Source organism: Salmo salar, chromosome 13, assembly GCF_965601325.2.
Source record: "Salmo salar chromosome 13, fSalSal1, whole genome shotgun sequence".
NCBI lineage: Eukaryota > Metazoa > Chordata > Actinopteri > Salmoniformes > Salmonidae > Salmo > Salmo salar.
The window spans coordinates 10,058,876-10,077,424 of NC_138303.1; the positions used below are offsets into that span (position 1 = coordinate 10,058,876).

General features: G+C 47.0%; 1 protein-coding gene across 6 annotated transcripts in view; it reads right to left on the reverse strand.

Moving 5' to 3' along the window:
* Window positions 1–18,549, reverse strand: part of LOC106566301 (arginine-glutamic acid dipeptide repeats protein) — a 372,697-nt gene that overhangs the window by 116,833 nt on the left and 237,315 nt on the right. For all 6 annotated transcript variants that reach the window (XM_082959798.1, XM_082959800.1, XM_082959799.1 and 3 more), the window contains exons 4-5: window positions 10,506–10,611; window positions 5,988–6,084 (exon numbers count right to left, since the gene is read on the reverse strand). In XM_082959798.1, the coding sequence (XP_082815924.1) occupies window positions 5,988–6,084; window positions 10,506–10,611 (203 nt within the window). The remainder of the gene's footprint in view (window positions 1–5,987; window positions 6,085–10,505; window positions 10,612–18,549) is intronic.

Sequence of the window (18,549 nt, forward strand, 5' to 3'; positions counted from 1 at the left end):
AGAACCAGATCTCCCCCTTCTCTTTATAACAGGACTGTGATCTGTGATTAATCAACACTGACACAGAACCAGATCTCCCCCTTCTCTTTATAACAGGACTGTGATCTGTCATTAATCAACACTGACACTTGCTCATCTTAAGTAATAGTTTAAGTTAACAATTAAAACAAGTTTAAACACTTCACAGAATCAAAACTTTTCATTTAAAACGTCAAAGTGTACAAGTAAGCTAACTCATATGTAAAAGTTAAGACGTCTTAGTAACAAGTAGGATATTATTACAAAAATATTATTTCAGGTGAACCAAAAAAAAGTCAATACCAGAAGTGTCCAACCTCCTTCCACTGAACCCTGATCGACTGGGGGAGAAGACATCTGTTCCAGCCCAGTAACAACCTCCCTCCACTGATCTACTGGGGGAGAAGACATCTGTTCCAGCCCAGTAACAACCTCCCTCCGCTGATCTACTGGGGGAGAAGACATCTGTTCCAGCCCAGTAACAACCTCCCTCCACTGATCTACTGGGGGAGAAGACATCTGTTCCAGCCCAGTAACAACCTCCCTCCGCTGATCTACTGGGGGAGAAGACATCTGTTCCAGCCCAGTAACAACCTCCCTCCACTGATCCCTGATCTACTGGGGGAGAAGACATCTGTTCCAGCCCAGTAACAACCTCCCTCCACTGATCTACTGGGGGAGAAGACATCTGTTCCAGCCCAGTAACAACCTCCCTCCACTGATCTACTGGGGGAGAAGACATCTGTTCCAGCCCAGTAACAACCTCCCTCCACTGATCTACTGGGGGAGAAGACATCTGTTCCAGCCCAGTAACAACCTCCCTCCACTGATCTACTGGGGGAGAAGACATCTGTTCCAGCCCAGTAACAACCTCCCTCCACTGATCTACTGGGGGAGAAGACATCTGTTCCAGCCCAGTAACAACCTCCCTCCACTGATCTACTGGGGGAGAAGACATCTGTTCCAGCCCAGTAACAACCTCCCTCCACTGATCTACTGGGGGAGAAGACATCTGTTCCAGCCCAGTAACAACCTCCCTCCGCTGATCTACTGGGGGGAGAAGACATCTGTTCCAGCCCAGTAACAACCTCCCTCCACTAATCTACTGGGGGAGAAGACATCTGTTCCAGCCCAGTAACAACCTCCCTCCACTGATCCCTGATCTACTGGGGGAGAAGACATCTGTTCCAGCCCAGTAACAACCTCCCTCCACTGATCCCTGATCTACTGGGGGAGAAGACATCTGTTCCAGCCCAGTAACAACCTCCCTCCACTGATCTACTGGGGGAGAAGACATCTGTTCCAGCCCAGTAACAACCTCCCTCCACTGATCTACTGGGGGAGAAGACATCTGTTCCAGCCCAGTAACAACCTCCCTCCACTGATCTACTGGGGGAGAAGACATCTGTTCCAGCCCAGTAACAACCTCCCTCCACTGATCTACTGGGGGAGAAGACATCTGTTCCAGCCCAGTTAACAGCACACTTGATTATTAACTAATTAGGTTTGATACATTGAATCAGGTGTGTTAGTGCAGGGTTGGAACAGAAGCCTGCACACCCAGCAGGGTTGGCCTGCTCCAATTGTAATAGGTTTAGACAGTGTGTGTGTGTGTGTGTGTGTGTGTGTGTGTGTGTGTGTGTGTGAGAGAGACTTTTAAACTGTATTTTCTTGGTTTACAACATAGGTACACATATAACCCATGGTATACAACGATGTTCCCTTATTCTCTTGGGACCTCTTCATCTGCAGACAGGGTTTCAGAGATCTCTGTATCTGAGGACAGAAAACGTCACAAAAGAAACAGTCTGCATTAAACTCAAATTAGACAGCACTGAATATTACGTTGCTATCGCTCTCTATTTTAGTAATTTTCCCTCCCTAGGGACTGGAACTGGAGAATTGTCCTCCCGTAAAGGTAACTTGCCCTACCCAGAGTAGCCTACTCGCCTTCTCTGACACTCGGAGATGCTAACCTTTTCACCCTCCTCCATGGCTGTTAGCTAGCTAGCTACCTATCTACAAATGCATTTAGAGTTTGTGTTTTTAATTTACAAATGATACATACATTAATATATTTAGCTAGCTAATATGAAGTTAGCTAGCTGGTGATATTTAATTCACAGTATGTGAAGTTAGCTAGCTAGCTAACATTACGTTAAAAGCACATTTGCGTTAGCCTGCACACTAACGTTAAGTGATTGTAGCAAGCTAGCTAATACTACAGAGTTCATCATTTTCAAAACACATTTACTTACTTGAATAGGTTCTTCCCACTGCCTCCATTTTCTGGGTCCTTAGAAAAACTAAATAAAACGAGCAATGTGCCGGGGAAGTTTCCGGTGGAAGCAGAACGCAGCCAGTCATGTGGACGATTGGAAGACGCGGGGCAACAATATTACAGCAGACTGACTCCTCCAACATGGCGCCTGGTGTGGTTGCTAGGTGATTTCTGCCATAACCGCAGCCTCTCTATTAGAGGTGATGTATTCAACAGCTGGCGTACACTAATGATATCTGAGGCAGCAGGTATTAAAGGTGTGTGTGTGTGTGTGTGTGTGAGAGCATGGAGGTGCCAGTTTAACTTTGTGATGATGGATGGAGTTGAGACTAAGGAGCACACAAGCACCAGCTGAACCCATCCTCCCTCCCTCCATCCAGCCTCCCTCCATCCTGCCTCCCTCCATCCTCCCTCCCTCCCTCCCTCCCTCCATCCTCCCTCCCTCCATCCTGCCTCCGTCCATCCTGTCTCACTCCATCCTGTCTCACTCCATCCTGCCCACCCCGCCAAGAGATGACACACACGGAGACACACACACACACACACACACACACACACACACACACACACACACACACACACACACAGATACAACTTCACATTACATCTACCAGTGTGTGGGTGTGTGTCTGTCTAGCTGTGTGTCTGGGCCCATCATCACAATAACAGACATCACAGAGGTCAGTGTCAGTGTGTGTGTGTGGTGCGCGTGCGTGCGTGCGTGTGTGTGTGTGTCAAGCGGGCAGCATTACATTACAGCATTACGCTGGAATTCCCTGCCTGCGTACATCAAAAGCTCCTATAATAAGTCATATCAAAGAGCTGCTCTGTGTGTGTTCCTGTGTGTGTGTGTGTGTGTGTGTGTTCCTGTGTGTGTGTGCCGAAGAACTGGCTGCTAATTTAGCCTGAAATCACTGGTTTCTCTGAGACGTGGCTCAGAGAGAGAGAGAGCTGCTACACTGTTGCACAGATGGTTTGCATCTGTGCGTGTGTGTGTGTGTGTGTGTGTGTGTGTGTCGGGATGAGGAACAGAGGGAAAGAGGGGGAGAGAATCACATGAGCATGGAGAAAGACTATCTGGTTTCAGACGGAGACAATCACCCTGCCTAGTCCTCCTTTCCTTTCCTGGTGTTGAGCAAGCAGACTTAGAGACTTTCAGCTTAGTGTTGCTAGGTGCTGTGTGGGGTCAAAGGTTAGAGCCTGATGACTATCAGCTTAGTGTTGCTAGGTGCTGTGTGGGGTCAAAGGTTAGAGCCTGATGACTATCAGCTTAGTGTTGCTAGGTGCTGTGTGGGGTCAAAGGTTAGAGCCTGATGACTATCAGCTTAGTGTTGCTAGGTGCTGTGTGGGGTCAAAGGTGAGAGCCTGATGACTATCAGCTTAGTGTTGCTAGGTGCTGTGTGGGGTCAAAGGTTAGAGTCTGATGACTATCAGGTTAGTGTTGCTAGGTGCTGTGTGGGGTCAAAGTTTAGAGCCTGATGACTATCAGCTTAGTGTTGCTAGGTGCTGTGTGGGGTCAAAGGTTAGAGCTGTGGGTTCTAGGTTAGCGCTTTGGGTTCTAGGTTAGAGCTGTGATTTCTAGGTTAGCGCTGTGAGTTCTAGGTTAGAGCTGTGGGTTCTAGGTTAGAGCTGTGAGTTCTAGGTTAGAGCTGTGAGTTCTAGGTTAGAGCTGTGGGTTCTAGGTTAGAGCTGTGGGTTCTAGGTTAGAGCTGTGGGTTCTAGGTTAGAGCTGTGAGTTCTAGGTTAGAGCTCTGAGTTCTAGGTTAGAGCTGTGAGTTCTAGGTTAGAGCTGTGGGTTCTAGGTTAGAGCTGTGGGTTCTAGGTTAGAGCTGTGGGTTCTAGGTTAGAGCTGTGGGTTCTAGGTTAGAGCTGTGGGTTCTAGGTTAGAGCTGTGAGTTCTAGGTTAATGCTGTGGGTTCTAGGTTAATGCTGTGGGTTCTAGGTTAGAGCTCTGAGTTCTAGGTTAGAGCTGTGGGTTCTAGGTTAGAGCTGTGAGTTCTAGGTTAGAGCTGTGAGTTCTAGGTTAGAGCTGTGAGTTCTAGGTTAGAGCTGTGGGTTCTAGGTTAGAGCTGTGGGTTCTAGGTTAGAGCTGTGGGTTCTAGGTTAACGCTGTGGGTTCTAGGTTAGAGCTGTGAGTTCTAGGTTAGAGCTTTGGGTTCTAGGTTAGAGCTGTGGGTTCTAGGTTAGAGCTGTGGCTTCTAGGTTAGAGCTGTGGCTTCTAGGTTAGAGCTGTGGCTTCTAGGTTAGAGCTGTGGCTTCTAGGTTAGAGCTGTGGGTTTTAGGTTAGAGCTGTGGCTTCTAGGTTAGAGCTGTGGCTTCTAGGTTAGAGCTGTGGGTTTTAGGTTAGAGCTCTGAGTTATATAGGTCACAGTGTCTGTTCTAGGATTATAAACCTGTCTATCATCTCTGTAGTCTACTGTTTATAAACCTGTCTATCATCTCTGTAGTCTGTTTATAAACCTGTCTATCATCTCTAACCTGTCTATCATCTCTGTAGTCTGTTTATAAACCTGTCTATCATCTCTATAGTCTACTGTTTATAAACCTGTCTATCATCTCTGTAGTCTACTGTTTATAAACCTGTCTATCATCTCTATAGTCTGTTTATAAACCTGTCTATCATCTCTGTAGTCTACTGTTTATAAACCTGTCTATCATCTCTGTAGTCTACTGTTTATAAACCTGTCTATCATCTCTGTAGTCTACTGTTTATAAACCTGTCTATCATCTCTGTAGTCTGTTTATAAACCTGTCTATCATCTCTAACCTGTCTATCATCTCTGTAGTCTGTTTATAAACCTGTCTATCATCTCTGTAGTCTGTTTATAAACCTGTCTATCATCTCTGTAGTCTACTGTTTATAAACCTGTCTATCATCTCTGTAGTCTACTGTTTATAAACCTGTCTATCATCTCTGTAGTCTACTGTTTATAAACCTGTCTATCATCTCTGTAGTCTACTGTTTATAAACCTGTCTATCATCTCTAACCTGTCTATCATCTCTGTAGTCTGTTTATAAACCTGTCTATCATCTCTGTAGTCTGTTTATAAACCTGTCTATCATCTCTGTAGTCTACTGTTTATAAACCTGTCTATCATCTCTGTAGTCTACTGTTTATAAACCTGTCTATCATCTCTGTAGTCTACTGTTTATAAACCTGTCTATCATCTCTGTAGTCTACTGTTTATAAACCTGTCTATCATCTCTGTAGTCTACTGTTTATAAACCTGTCTATCATCTCTGTAGTCTACTGTTTATAAACCTGTCTATCATCTCTATAGTCTACTGTTTATAAACCTGTCTATCATCTCTGTAGTCTACTGTTTATAAACCTGTCTATCATCTCTGTAGTCTACTGTTTATAAACCTGCCTATCATCTCTGTAGTCTACTGTTTATAAACCTGTCTATCATCTCTGTAGTCTACTGTTTATAAACCTGTCTATCATCTCTGTAGTCTACTGTTTATAAACCTGTCTATCATCTCTGTAGTCTGTTTATAAACCTGTCTATCATCTCTGTAGTCTACTGTTTATAAACCTGTCTATCATCTCTGTAGTCTACTGTTCCCCAAAAGGAACTTAACTTGTTCAGTACCATTCCACAAAGGCTGCAAAAAAATCAGAACGTGAGACCTTTCCTATCGTTAGCTTGTTTAGAGTTGGTCTCTGAGTGTGTGTTGTCTCACCTGAGGGCAGCAGCATGGTATGTATCCACATAGTCGGAGATGAAGAGTTCTCTGCCCCTGACCACTGGGTCTGTGATGACCAGCTCCCGGCCAGAATCTGAGGACAGAACAGAAAACAGTCAGAGGAGGTAAAGGAGAAGAGGAGAGGAGAGGAGAGGAGAGGGGGATGAGGAGCAGGACAGAGGACGAGGAGAGAGAAAAGGAGGAGAGGAGGACAAGGAGCAGGAGGAGGAGAGAGAGGAGGAGAAGGAAGAGGAGAGAGAGGAGGAGAGAGAGGAGAGAGGAGAGGAGAGAGAGGAGGAGAGAGAGGAGAGAGGAGAGGAGAGAGAAGGAGAGGAGAGAGAGGAGGAATGAGGAGGAGAGAGAGGAGGAGAGAGAGCAGGACAAGGAGCAGGAGGAGGAGAGAGGAGGAGAGAGAGGAGGAGCAGGAAGAGGAGAGAGGAGGAGAGAGAGGAGGAGCAGGAAGAGGAGAGAGGAGGAGAGAGAGGAGGAGCAGGAAGAGGAGAGAGGAGGAGAGAGAGGAGAGGAGGAGAGGAGGAGAGAGAGGAGAGAAGGAGAGGAGGAGAGAGAGCAGGACAAGGAAGAGGAGAGAGGAGGAGAGAGAGGAGAGAGAGAGAGGAGGACAAGGAGCAGGGAGAGAGGACAGAGTCAGGGTCATGTTTTGGCTGTAGCAGACAGAGTGAACACTCCATTTGAACATGTTTGGGTGGATGAGAATTGCTTCAAGTAATCAGGTAGTCAGTAATCAGGTAGTCAGTAATCAGGTAGTCAGTAATCAGTAAGTCAGTAATCAGGTAGTCAGTAATCAGGTAGTCAGTAATCAGGTAGTCAGTAATCAGTAATCAGGTAGTCAGACAGAATAAAAGGAGGAGCAGACAGGGTGTGTGTGTGTGTGTGTGTGTGTGTGTGTGTGTGTGTGTGTGACGGGCCACTTGTGCTGATGGCTGGGTAGTTTGTGTTCAAGGGCCCATTACAATGCAGGTTATTTGCACTTGATGGTCCAGACATTCGCTGTCTGGTCTACAAGGTGTGTGTTACCAAGGAAACAGAGCTAATAAGACTGGTTCGGTACAGTGTGTGTGCACGTCCCGCTGGCCTGTAATGGGCTGATCTGAAGGAGTGTTGTTACCTTGGGAACACAGCTAATGACTGGTTCAGACCGGTGTTCTGTTTCACAATCACAGCCAAGAATGACACATCATGTCCGTTACAGTTAACTGTATAGTGTGTGTGTGTGTGTGTGTGTGTGTGTGTGTGTGTGTGTGTGTGTGTGTGTGTGTGTGTGTGTGTGTGTGTGTGTGTGTGTGTGCGTGCGCGTCAGGGTTTCCGTTAGCCAGTAATAACCGGCTTTGTCCGATTAAACAATAGAAAAACCGATAAAATTGGCGCCAGCCAGTTGTCTGGGAGACGGAGAAACAATCCCATTGCAAAATAACGCTTTATAGCCTATTCAATGATGGAAGTCATTTATTTATTTCACCTTTATTTAACCAGGTAGGCCAGTTGAGAACAAGTTCTCATTTACAACTGCGACCTGGTCAAGATAAAGCAAAGCAGTGTGACAACAACAAAAACAGATTTATACATAAACAAACGTACAGTCAATAATACAATAGAAAAGGTATTTGTACAGTGTGTGCAAATGTAGTAAGATTAGGGAGGTGAGGCAACAAAACAAAGGCCATAGTGGCGAAATAATGACAATTTAGCATTAACACTGGAGTGGTAGATGTGCAGAAGATGAATGTGCAAGTAGAGAAACTGGGGTGCAAAAGAGCAAAAATAAATAAACACAGTAGGGGAAGAGGTAGTTGTTTGGGCTAAATTATAGATGGGCTATGTACAGGTGCAGTAATCTGTGAGCTGCTCTGACAGCTGGTGCTTAAAGTTAGTGAGGGAGATATGAGTCTCCAGCTTCAGTGATTTTTGCAGTTCGTTCCAGTCATTGGCAGCAGAGAACTGGAAGGAAAGGTGGCCAAAGGAGGAATTGGCTTTGGGGGTGACCAGTGAGATATACCTGCTGGAGTGCGTGCTACGGGTGGGTGTTGCTATGGTGACCAGTGAGCTGAGATAAGGCAGGGCTTTACCTAGCAAAGACTTATAGATGACCTGGAGCCAGTGGGTTTGTCGACGAATATGAAGCTAGGGCCAGCTAACGAGAGCACACAGGCCGCAGTAGTGGGTAGTATATGGGGCTTTGGTGACAAAATGGATGGCACTGTGATAGACTGCATCCAATTTGCTAAGTAGAGTGTTGGAGGCTATTTTGTAAATGACATCGCCGAAGTCAAGGATTGGTAGGACAGTCAGTTTTACGAGGGTATGTTTGGCAGCATGAGTGAAGGATGCTTTGTTGCGAAATAGGAAGCCAATTCTAGATTTAATTTTGGATTGGAGATGTTTGATGTGAGTCTGGAAGGAGAGTTTACAGTCTAACCAGACACCTAGGTATTTGTAGTTGTCCACATTTTCTAAGTCAGAACCGTCCAGAGTAGTGATGCTGGACGGGCGGGCAGGTGTGGGCAGCGATCGTTTGAAGAGCATGCATTTACTTTTACTAGCATTTAAGAGCAGTTGGAGGCCACAGAAGGAGAGTTGTATGGCATTGAATCTCGTCTGGAGGTTTGTTAACAGTGTCCAAAGAAGGGCCAGAAGTATACAAGATGGTGTCGTCTGCGTAGAGGTGGATCAGAGAATCACCAGTGATTTCAGTGATTTTCAAGCCAGAAAGACGGAGCTCTAGAAAGAGGCCCGAGTTGGATGACCAATCAAATCGATTTTTTTCCCCCCAGTCGGAGCTATTTTTTCCCCCAGTTATCTGGAAAGTACTGAAGTCGGAGATTTCCGAGTTGTTTTGAACACGCCGTCAAAATGGCAGCTGAAGACAGGCTTCATCAGCGCATCACACACTTCCAATGAGCTGGACGCAGCATTTTGAAAAAATTATATACTTAAAATGTTTGAAAGCTGAATTGTGTAATACATATATAATGAGGCATGTCTTACCTCGCTTCAAAATAGCTTATTACATCTCTTCGCCTTCTACATTTCCAACTCACATTTTCATCTCACATGAATCCACTCGCACGTGCAGTGTCCTTCTGACAACGTTTTGGAACAAACATTCGCGGGTAGCCCACTGCCTTGATGCGCATCGCTGCGCTTATAATGTGAAGAAATAGTTTGATCTGTTGCATCAGACTCATTACTTTTTAACGTTTTTTTTGCTTTTCCTGTAGTCCAGGTCTACTTGTTGTATGAATTTGGAATCTATCGTCCCACAACTGTCCCACAGTCTGTTTGGAATAGGCCATTTCTTTCGACAAGTTGACCAATAGAATCGATAGCCTAAACTTTTCTACTATAGTATAGTTGACATAGACTTGTGATTTAGCGAGAGGCTGCGTGCTCCTTTAGGTAGAGAATATCTCACCACTGGGCATTTCCATCTCCTCCCCTTACTCCTTCATTCCTTTCTCAAGCACACAGAGGGGCTGTCAACCGTTTAATGAAATATGTTTAGTTGTGAAAACATTCCCGAAAAGATTTCACTTGGTTTCCCAAATGAAGCACTGGGTAGCTGCAGGACCAGGGTTGGAGAGCCAATGGCATACAGAGATTGGGCGGAATATTACCTGTCGCTCAGCGAGAGGCTGCGTGCTTCTCAAACAGTGGTTGATACATGGAGTGAAACATCTGGAGTAGCCTATCTAGCATGATTGAAAAGCAAACAGGCACTTCCCCAAATTGAAACTCACTTGCCTCATACATAGACTAGTGATGTAGCTGTTTGTTAATCTTCTTGTTGGCTGAAGAACAGTGGCAGCGGTTCATCTTCAACGTGTCCATCTGAGTTCGGCAAGAAGGACATGCGGCGTTGCCTCCGTCACCTGCATGTTCTGTTAATATAAAGTGATTTCTGTCATTCTGAGCACTGTGGGTGGACGCCCCTGAGCACCGTGGGTGGACGCCCCTGAGCACCGTGGGTGGACGCCCCTGAGCACCGTGGGTGGACGCCCCTGAGCACCGTGGGTGGACGCCGCTGAGCACCGTGGGTGGACGCCCCTGAGCACCGTGGGTGGACGCCGCTGAGCACCGTGGGTGGACGCCCCTGAGCACCGTGGGTGGACGCCGCTGAGCACCGTGGGTGGACGCCGCTGAGCACCGTGGGTGGATGCCCCTGAGCACCGTGGGTGGCCGCCCCTGAGCACCGTGGGTGGCAGCCCCTGAGCACCGTGGGTGGCCGCCCCTGAGCACCGTGGGTGGACGCCCCTGAGCACCGTGGGTGGACGCCCCTGAGCACCGTGGGTGGACGCCCCTGAGCACCGTGGGTGGACGCCCCTGAGCACCGTGGGTGGACGCCATAAATCGGGTTACGCACCCAATGCATATGGGTCCGGTAAATTTGTCAAATGTCCGGTAAATTTAAATGTTGCCGGTCAAATGTCCGGCGCCACATTTTCCCGAACGGAAACCCTGGTGTGTGTGTGTGTGTTTGTACAAGTCTCTCACACTCACCGTTCTCATTGTTGCGATCCTGCACCAGGTGTTGGTAGACTGAGTCAGGGACCTCTGACTGACGATAATACCATTTAACACTGAGTAACAGATGGTCTCGTTTACTCTGTGAGAGAGAGAGAGAGACAGAGACAGAGGGACAGAGAGAGAGAGAGACAGAGAGAGAGAGAAAGAAGGAGACAGACAGAGCGAGAGAGAGAGAGAGAGAGAGAGAGAGAGAGAGAGAGAGAGAGAGAGACCGAGAGAGAGCGAGACAGAGAGAGAGAGAGCGAGAGAGAGAGAGCGCGAGAGAGAGAGCGCGAGAGAGAGAGAGAAAGAAGAGAGAAAGAAAGAGAGAAAGAAAGAGAGAGAGAGAGAGAAAGAAAGAATAAGAGAGAGAGAGAGAGAGAAAGAAAGAAAGAGAGACAGATTTAGAAAAAACAGGCTCCAATAAAATAAACAGACAGCTGTTTGTTAACAGCATCACACATTGATGTGTTGGCAGACAGGCATAGAAAACGTCAACCTATACCCTACATAGTGCACTACTTTTGACCAGAGCCCCCATGGGCCCTGGTCTAGAGTAGTGCACAACATAGGGAATAGGGTGCCATTTGGGATACAGTACACAGAGCCGTGCTGCTGCTGCTTTCTGCTTGTTATCCGCCCTAGTCGCTCAGCTGGTTGCTGCCAAAAAGCCCACAGTGAAACCAGCTCAATTAAAAAGGGATTGGAGAGTATTTAGCTGCTTTAATGAAGTACACAGGCTGATATTAGAAGCCTCCATGTGTAGAAGTCAGGGGGAAAGGAGAGGCAAAGTTACTGAGCTATATTCCTCTTCAATTAAACTTCCACTTGCTATCTCAAACCTAACGTAATAATTCAACCAATCAGAGTGCCAAAACAACAATCTAGAAAACCCAACATTGGGGCAAATCCTTAGTGCCATGCCACCCATTGGTCATCTGTGGTACTACAGCTCCCACCCTCAACTGCAGTACCACCATATCGCCACTGAGCAGCAGCACTGAGTCACAGAGAGAGCTTCCGGAGGCTTGAATAAAGGGAGTACAAGCCTGGCCAGGCCAGGTAGAAGCATGAAAAGGGCACAACACTGTTTTCATTCCCCAACATTAAACATTTATTGTGCCTTCACACGAGCCCAACTGACCGTCGAGAGGTTTTAAAAGAACATATAAAGAGACCACAGCTAGGAGCTATGCTGCTACACACACAAATACAAACACATTCACACACAGTCCTTTGGGAGAAGCCAGATATCACAGCCATATTTATAAACATGGCTAGCCCACAGAACCACCATAGAGAAGGAGAGAGAGGGAGGGAGAGAAATAGAGGGAGGGAGGGGAGGGAGGGAGGGAGTGAGGGAGGAAGGGAGAAGGGGAGTGAGAGAGGGAGGAGGGTGGGGAGAGAGAGGGAGGGAGGAGGGTAGAGAGCTGTGTGCTCAATGTGTGAAGGAGCGTGAGGTCAGTGTGTGAAGGAGCGTGAGGTCAGTGTGAAGACATTTCAAGTCTGTTGAGTCATTTTTTAATTTACTTTTATTTCCCCTTTATTTAACCAGGTAGGCCAGTTGAGAACACGTTTTCATTTACAACTGCGACCTGGCCAAGATAAAGCAAAGCAGTTCGACACATACAACAACACAGAGTTACACATGGAATAAACAAAACATACAGTCAATAAGACAGTAGAAAAAAAGTCTATATACAGTGTGTGCAAAGGAGGTAGGATAAGGGAGGTAAGGCAATAAATAGGCCATGGTGGCGAAGTAATTGCAATTTAGCAATTAAACACTGGAGTGATAGATGTGCAGAAGATGAATGTGCAAGTAGAGATACTGGGGTGCAAAGGCACAAGAAAAATAAATAAATACAGTATGGGGATGAGGTAGTTGGATGGGCTATTTACAGATGGGCTATGTACAGGTACAGTGATCTGTGAGCTGCTCTGACAGCTGGTGCTTAAAGTTAGAGAGGGAGACATGAGTCTCCAGCTTCAGTGATTTTTGCAATTCATTCCAGTCATTGGCAGCAGAGAACTGGAAGGAAAGGCGGCCAAAGAAAGAATTGGCTTTGGGGGTGACCAGTGAGATATACCTGCTGGAGCGCGTGCTACGGGTTGGTGCTGCTATGGTGACCAGTGAGCTGAGATAAGGCGGGGCTTTACCTAGCAGAGACTTGTAGATGACCTGGAGCCAGTGGGTTTGTCGACGAATATGAAGCTAGGGCCAGCTAACGAGAGCACACAGGCCGCAGTAGTGGGTAGTATATGGGGCTTTGATGACAAAACGGATGGCACTGTGATAGACTGCATCCAATTTGCTGAGTAGAGTGTTGGAGGCTATTTTGTAAATGACATCGCCGAAATCGAGGATCGGTAGGATGGTCAGTTTATGAGGGTATGTTTGGCAGCATGAGTGAAGGATGCTTTGTTGCGAAATAGGAAGCTGATTCTAGATTTAATTTTGGATTGGAGATTCTTAATGTGAGTCTGGAAGGAGAGTTTACAGTCTAACCAGACACCTAGGTATTTGTAGTTGTCCACATATTCTAAGTCCGAACCGTCCAGAGTAGTGATGCTGGACGGGCGGGCAGGTGCAGGCAGTGATCGGTTGAAGAGCATGTATTTACTTTTACTAGCATTTAAAAGCAGTTGGAGGCCACGGAAGGAGAGTTGTATGGCATTTGAGCTCGTCTGGAGGTTTGTTAACAGTGTCCAAAGAAGGGCCAGAAGTATACAGAATGGTGTCGTCTGCGTAGAGGTGGATCAGAGAATCACCAGCAGCAAGAGCAACATCATTGATGTACACAGAGGAGAGAGTTGGCCCAAGAATTGAACCCTGTGGCACTTCGATTTGACACACTGAACTCTATCAGAGAAGTAGTTGGTTAACCAGGCGAGGCAGTCATTAGAGAAACCAAGGCTGTTGAGTCTGCCGATAAAAATGTGGTGATTGACAGAGTCGAAAGCCTTGGCCAGGTCGATGAATACGGCTGCACAGTATTGTCTTTTATCGATGGCGGTTATGATATCGTTTAAGACCTTGAGCGTGGCTGAGGTGCACCCATGACCAGCTTTGAAACCAGATTGCATAGCGGAGAAGGTACGGTGGGATTCGAAATGGTCGGTAATCTGTTTGTTAACTTGGCTTTCGAAGACCTTAGAAAGGCAGGGTAGGATAGATATAGGTCTGTAGCAGTTTGGGTCTAGAGTGTCTCCCCCTTTGAAGAGGGGGATGATCGCGGCAGCTTTCCAATCTTTGGGAATCTCAGACGATACGAAAGAGAGGTTCAACAGGCTAGTAATAGGGGTTGCAACAATTTCGGCAGATAATTATAGAAACAGAGGGTTCAGATTGTCTAGCCCGGCTGATTTGTAGGGGTCCAGATTTTGCAGCTCTTTCAGAACATCAGCTGACTGGATTTGGGAGAAGGAGAAATGGGGGAGGCTTGGGCGAGTTGCTGTGGGGGGTGCAGTGCTGTTGACCGGGGTAGGGGTAGCCAAGTGGAAAGCATGGCCAGCCATAGAAAAATGCTTATTGAAAATCTCAATTATAGTGGATTTGTCGGTGGTGGACAGTGTTTCCTAGCCTCAGAGCAGTGGGCAGCTGGGAGGAGGTGCTCTTATTCTCCATGGACTTTACAGTGTCCCAAAACATTTTTGAGTTTGTGCTACATTTCTGTTTGAAAAAGCTAGCCTTAGCTTTCCTAACTGCCTGTGTATATTGGTTCCTAAATTCCCTGAAAAGTTGCAAATCATGGGGGCTATTCGATGCTAATGCAGAACGCCACAGGATGTTTTTGTGCTGGTCAAGGGCAGTCAGGTCTGGAGTGAACCAAGGGATATATCTCTTCCTGGTTCTACATTTTTTGAATGGGGCATGCTTATTTAAGATGGTGAGGAAGGCACTTTTAAAGAATAACCAGGCATCCTCTACTGACGTGATGAGGTCAATATCCTTCCAGGATACCCGGGCCAGCTTGATTAGAAAGGCCTGCTCGCTGAAGTGTTTCAGGGAGCGTTTGACAGTGATGAGGGGTGGTCGTTTGACCGCTGACCCATTATGGATGCAGGCAATGAGGCAGTGATCGCTGAGATCCTGGTTGAAGACAGCAGAGGTGTATTTAGAGGGCAAGTTGGTTAGGATGATATCTATGATGGTGCCCATGTTTACAGATTTGGGGTTGTACCTGGTGGGTTCATTGATAATTTGTGTGAGATTGAGGGCATCAAGCTTAGATTGTAGGATGGCTGGGGTGTTAAGCATGTCCCAGTTGAGGTCACCTAGCAGCACAAGCTCTGAAGATAGATGGGGGGCAATCAGTTCACATATGGTGTCCAGAGCACAGCTGGGGGCAGAGGGTGATCTGTAGCAAGCGGCAACGGTGAGAAACCTGTTTCTGGAAAGGTGGATTTTTAAAAGTAGAAGCTCAAATTGTTTGGGTACAGACTTGGATAGTAAGACAGAACTCTGCAGGCTATCTCTGCAGTAGATTGTAACACCGCCCCCTTTGGGAGTTCTAACTTGTTGTAAAATGTTATAGTTAGGGATGGACATTTCAGGGGTTTTGGTGGTCTTCCTAAGCCAGGATTCCGACACGGCTAGGACATCCGGGTTGGCAGAGTGTGCTAAAGCAGTGAGTAAAACAAACTTAGGGAGAAGGCTTCTAATGTTAACATGCATGAAACCAAGGCTATTACGGTTACAGAAGTCATCAAAAGAGAGCACCTGGGGAGTAGGAGTGGAGCCAGGCACTGCAGGACCTGGATTAACCTCTACATCACCAGAGGAACAGAGGAGGAGTAGGATAAGGGTACGGCTAAAAGCTATAAGAACTGGTCGTCTAGTACATTCGGAACAGAGAGTAAAAGGAGCAGGTTTCTGGGTGCGATAGCATACATTCAAGGCATAATGTACAGACAAAGGTATGGTAGGATGTGAGTAGATTGGAGGTAAACCTAGGCATTGAGTAATGACGAGAGAGATATAGTCTCTAGAGACATTTAAACCAGGTGATGTCATCGTATATGTAGGAGGTGGAACAACATGGTTGGTTAAGGCATATTGAGCAGGGCTAGAGGCTCTACAGTGAAATAAGACAGTAATCACTAACCAGGACAGTAATGGACGAGGCATATTGATATTAGGGAGAGGCATGCGTAGCCGGGTGATCAATAGGGATGAACTAGAGATGAAATCCCGTTTCCCTATAACCTTCTAACCCACCTATGGTCTCACATCCCCCTCCATTCCTTCTGTTTGTTTCTCCATCCCCTCAGTCACCTCCCCATCCCTCTCTCTTGCTCTCTCTCTGAGGCTTTGGAGGAGTGTGTGTGTGTGCGTGTGCGTGTGTGTCGCCAGCTGTTGTTCAGCATGTGACGAAACTAAGCCACAGCCAACAGCATCAGTCCTACTACCACATACAGTGCTGATTTGCTCTGATCACAGGGAAACCACATCAACAGGCATTTTTCAAACGCATTCCTAACCACTGAGAGACGCACACACACACACACACACACACACACACACACACACACACACACACACACACACACACACACACACACACACACACGAAGAGATGTGCGCTGCTATGCAATGATGTCATGGTTCTTCATGAATCCCTGTCAACCTCTCATCTAGCCAACGTTTCAGGAACGTTTAACGACGTTAAACTTCAGACCTTTTCATCTACAGCTGGCGTGTTTTCAGGAGATGATAAATGTTTGCTGATGTGTACATGTAATAGCTCATTTTTTAGCCTGTAAAACAACTATCAAGTGCTTTGCTTAAGCTGTTGGAACATGAATACACACACTGATACAGACACGCACTCACAGTTAAAAAATCACAACAGTCTGTGAATAAAACTGTCTGCCCTTGTGAGTGGTGTGTGTGTGTGGGGGGGGGGGGGGATGGCTACCTCATTCCAGAGCTGAGAATGGGCTACGCTGTGCTTGTTGCACACAGAGCAGATCAACACACACACACTCACAGAGAGGATTACAGCACACACTCACATTGTGGAGATAAGCATTAACAGACAGGAGGGAGAAAGAGGAAGAGATCCGCAGAGAAAGGAAGATAAGAGAACCACAGAGACAGAGGAAGAGAGAACCAGAGAGAGAGAACCGCAGAGAGAGATAAAGTAAGAATGTCACAATGCTGAATTGATTAGAGACATTCCAGGCTGCAGTAGAGTGGAGCACCCGGGAGGCGGCCATCTCTCTCTCTCTCTCTCCACACTCTAATCTCCACTCTCCACTGGGAGACAGCCACTCTGGAGGGGTGTGAGATATAGGATAACACAGGGGATAGGAGCTAGGATAACACAGGGGCTAGGATAACACAGGGGATAGGAGCTAGGATAACACAGGGGGATAGGAGCTAGGATAACACAGGGGGATAGGAGCTAGGATAACACAGGGGAATAGGAGCTAGGATAACACAGGGGGATAGGAGCTAGGATAACACAGGGGACAGGAGCTAGGATAACACAGGGGATAGGAGCTAGGATAACACGGGATAGGATCTGGGATAACACAGGGGATAGGAGCTGGGATAACACAGGGGATAAGAGCTGGGATAACACAGGGGATAGGAGCTGGGATAACACAGGGGATAGGAGCTAGGATAACACAGGGGATAGGAGCTAGGATAACACAGGGGGATAGGAGCTAGGATAACACAGGGGCTAGGTGCTAGGATAACACAGGGGATAGGAGCTAGGATAACACAGGGGATAAGAGCTAGGATAACACAGGGATAGACGCTAGGATAACACAGGGGCTAGGAGCTAGGATAACACAGGGGCTAGGAGCTAGGATAACACAGGGGCTAGGAGCTAGGATAAAACAGGGGCTAGGAGCTAGGATAACACAGGGGATAGGAGCTAGGATAACACAGGGGATAGGAGCTAGGATAACACAGGGGATAGGAGCTAGGATAACACAGGGGATAGGAGCTAGGATAACACAGGGATAGACACTAGGATAACACAGGGGATAGGAGCTAGGATAACACAGGGGATATGAGCTAGGATAACACAGGGGCTAGACGCTAGGATAAAACAGGGGCTAGGAGCTAGGATAACACAGGGGATAGGAGCTAGGATAACACAGGGGATAGGAGCTAGGATAACAGGGGATAAGAGCTAGGATAACACAGGGGATATGAGCTAGGATAACACAGGGGATAGGAGCTAGGATAACACAGGGGGATAGGAGCTAGGATAACACGGGGGATAGGAGCTAGGATAACACAGGGGGATAGGAGCTAGGATAACACAGGGGATAGGAGCTAGAATAACACAGGGGCTAGACGCTAGGATAACACAGGGGGGTAGGAGCTAGGATAACAGAGGGGATAGGAGCTAGGATAAGACAGGGGATAGACGCTAGGATAACACAGGGGATAGACGCTAGGATAACACAGGGGATAGGAGCTAGGATAACACAGGGGATAGGAGCTAGGATAACACAGGGGATAGGCGATAACAGCCCTGCACAGCAGTAGAGCAAAAATACAAGGGAAGTCCATGAGAGAGGATGAGAAATAGATAAAAAGAAAGGAGGAAAGAGAGAGGGGAATAGTGAAAGGTACAGTTCTGGCCAGCTAAGGAAAGGGAGAGGGGGAAAATAAAAAAGGCACCGTACTGACCAGCCAGGAAAGAGAGAGGGGAATAGTGAAAGGTACAGTACTGGCCAGCTAAGGAAAGAGAGAAGGGAATAGTGAAAGGTACAGTACTGGCCAGCTAAGGAAAGGGAGAGGGGAATAGTGAAAGGTACAGTTCTGGCCAGCTAAGGAAAGGGAGAGGGGAATAGTGAAAGGTACAGTTCTGGCCAGCTAAGGAAAGGGAGAGGGGAATAGTGAAAGGTACAGTTCTGGCCAGCTAAGGAAAGGGAGAGGGGAATAGTGAAAGGTACAGTTCTGGCCAGCTAAGGAAAGGGAGAGGGGAATAGTGAAAGGTACAGTTCTGGCCAGCTAAGGAAAGGGAGAGGGGAATAGTGAAAGGTACAGTTCTGGCCAGCTAAGGAAAGG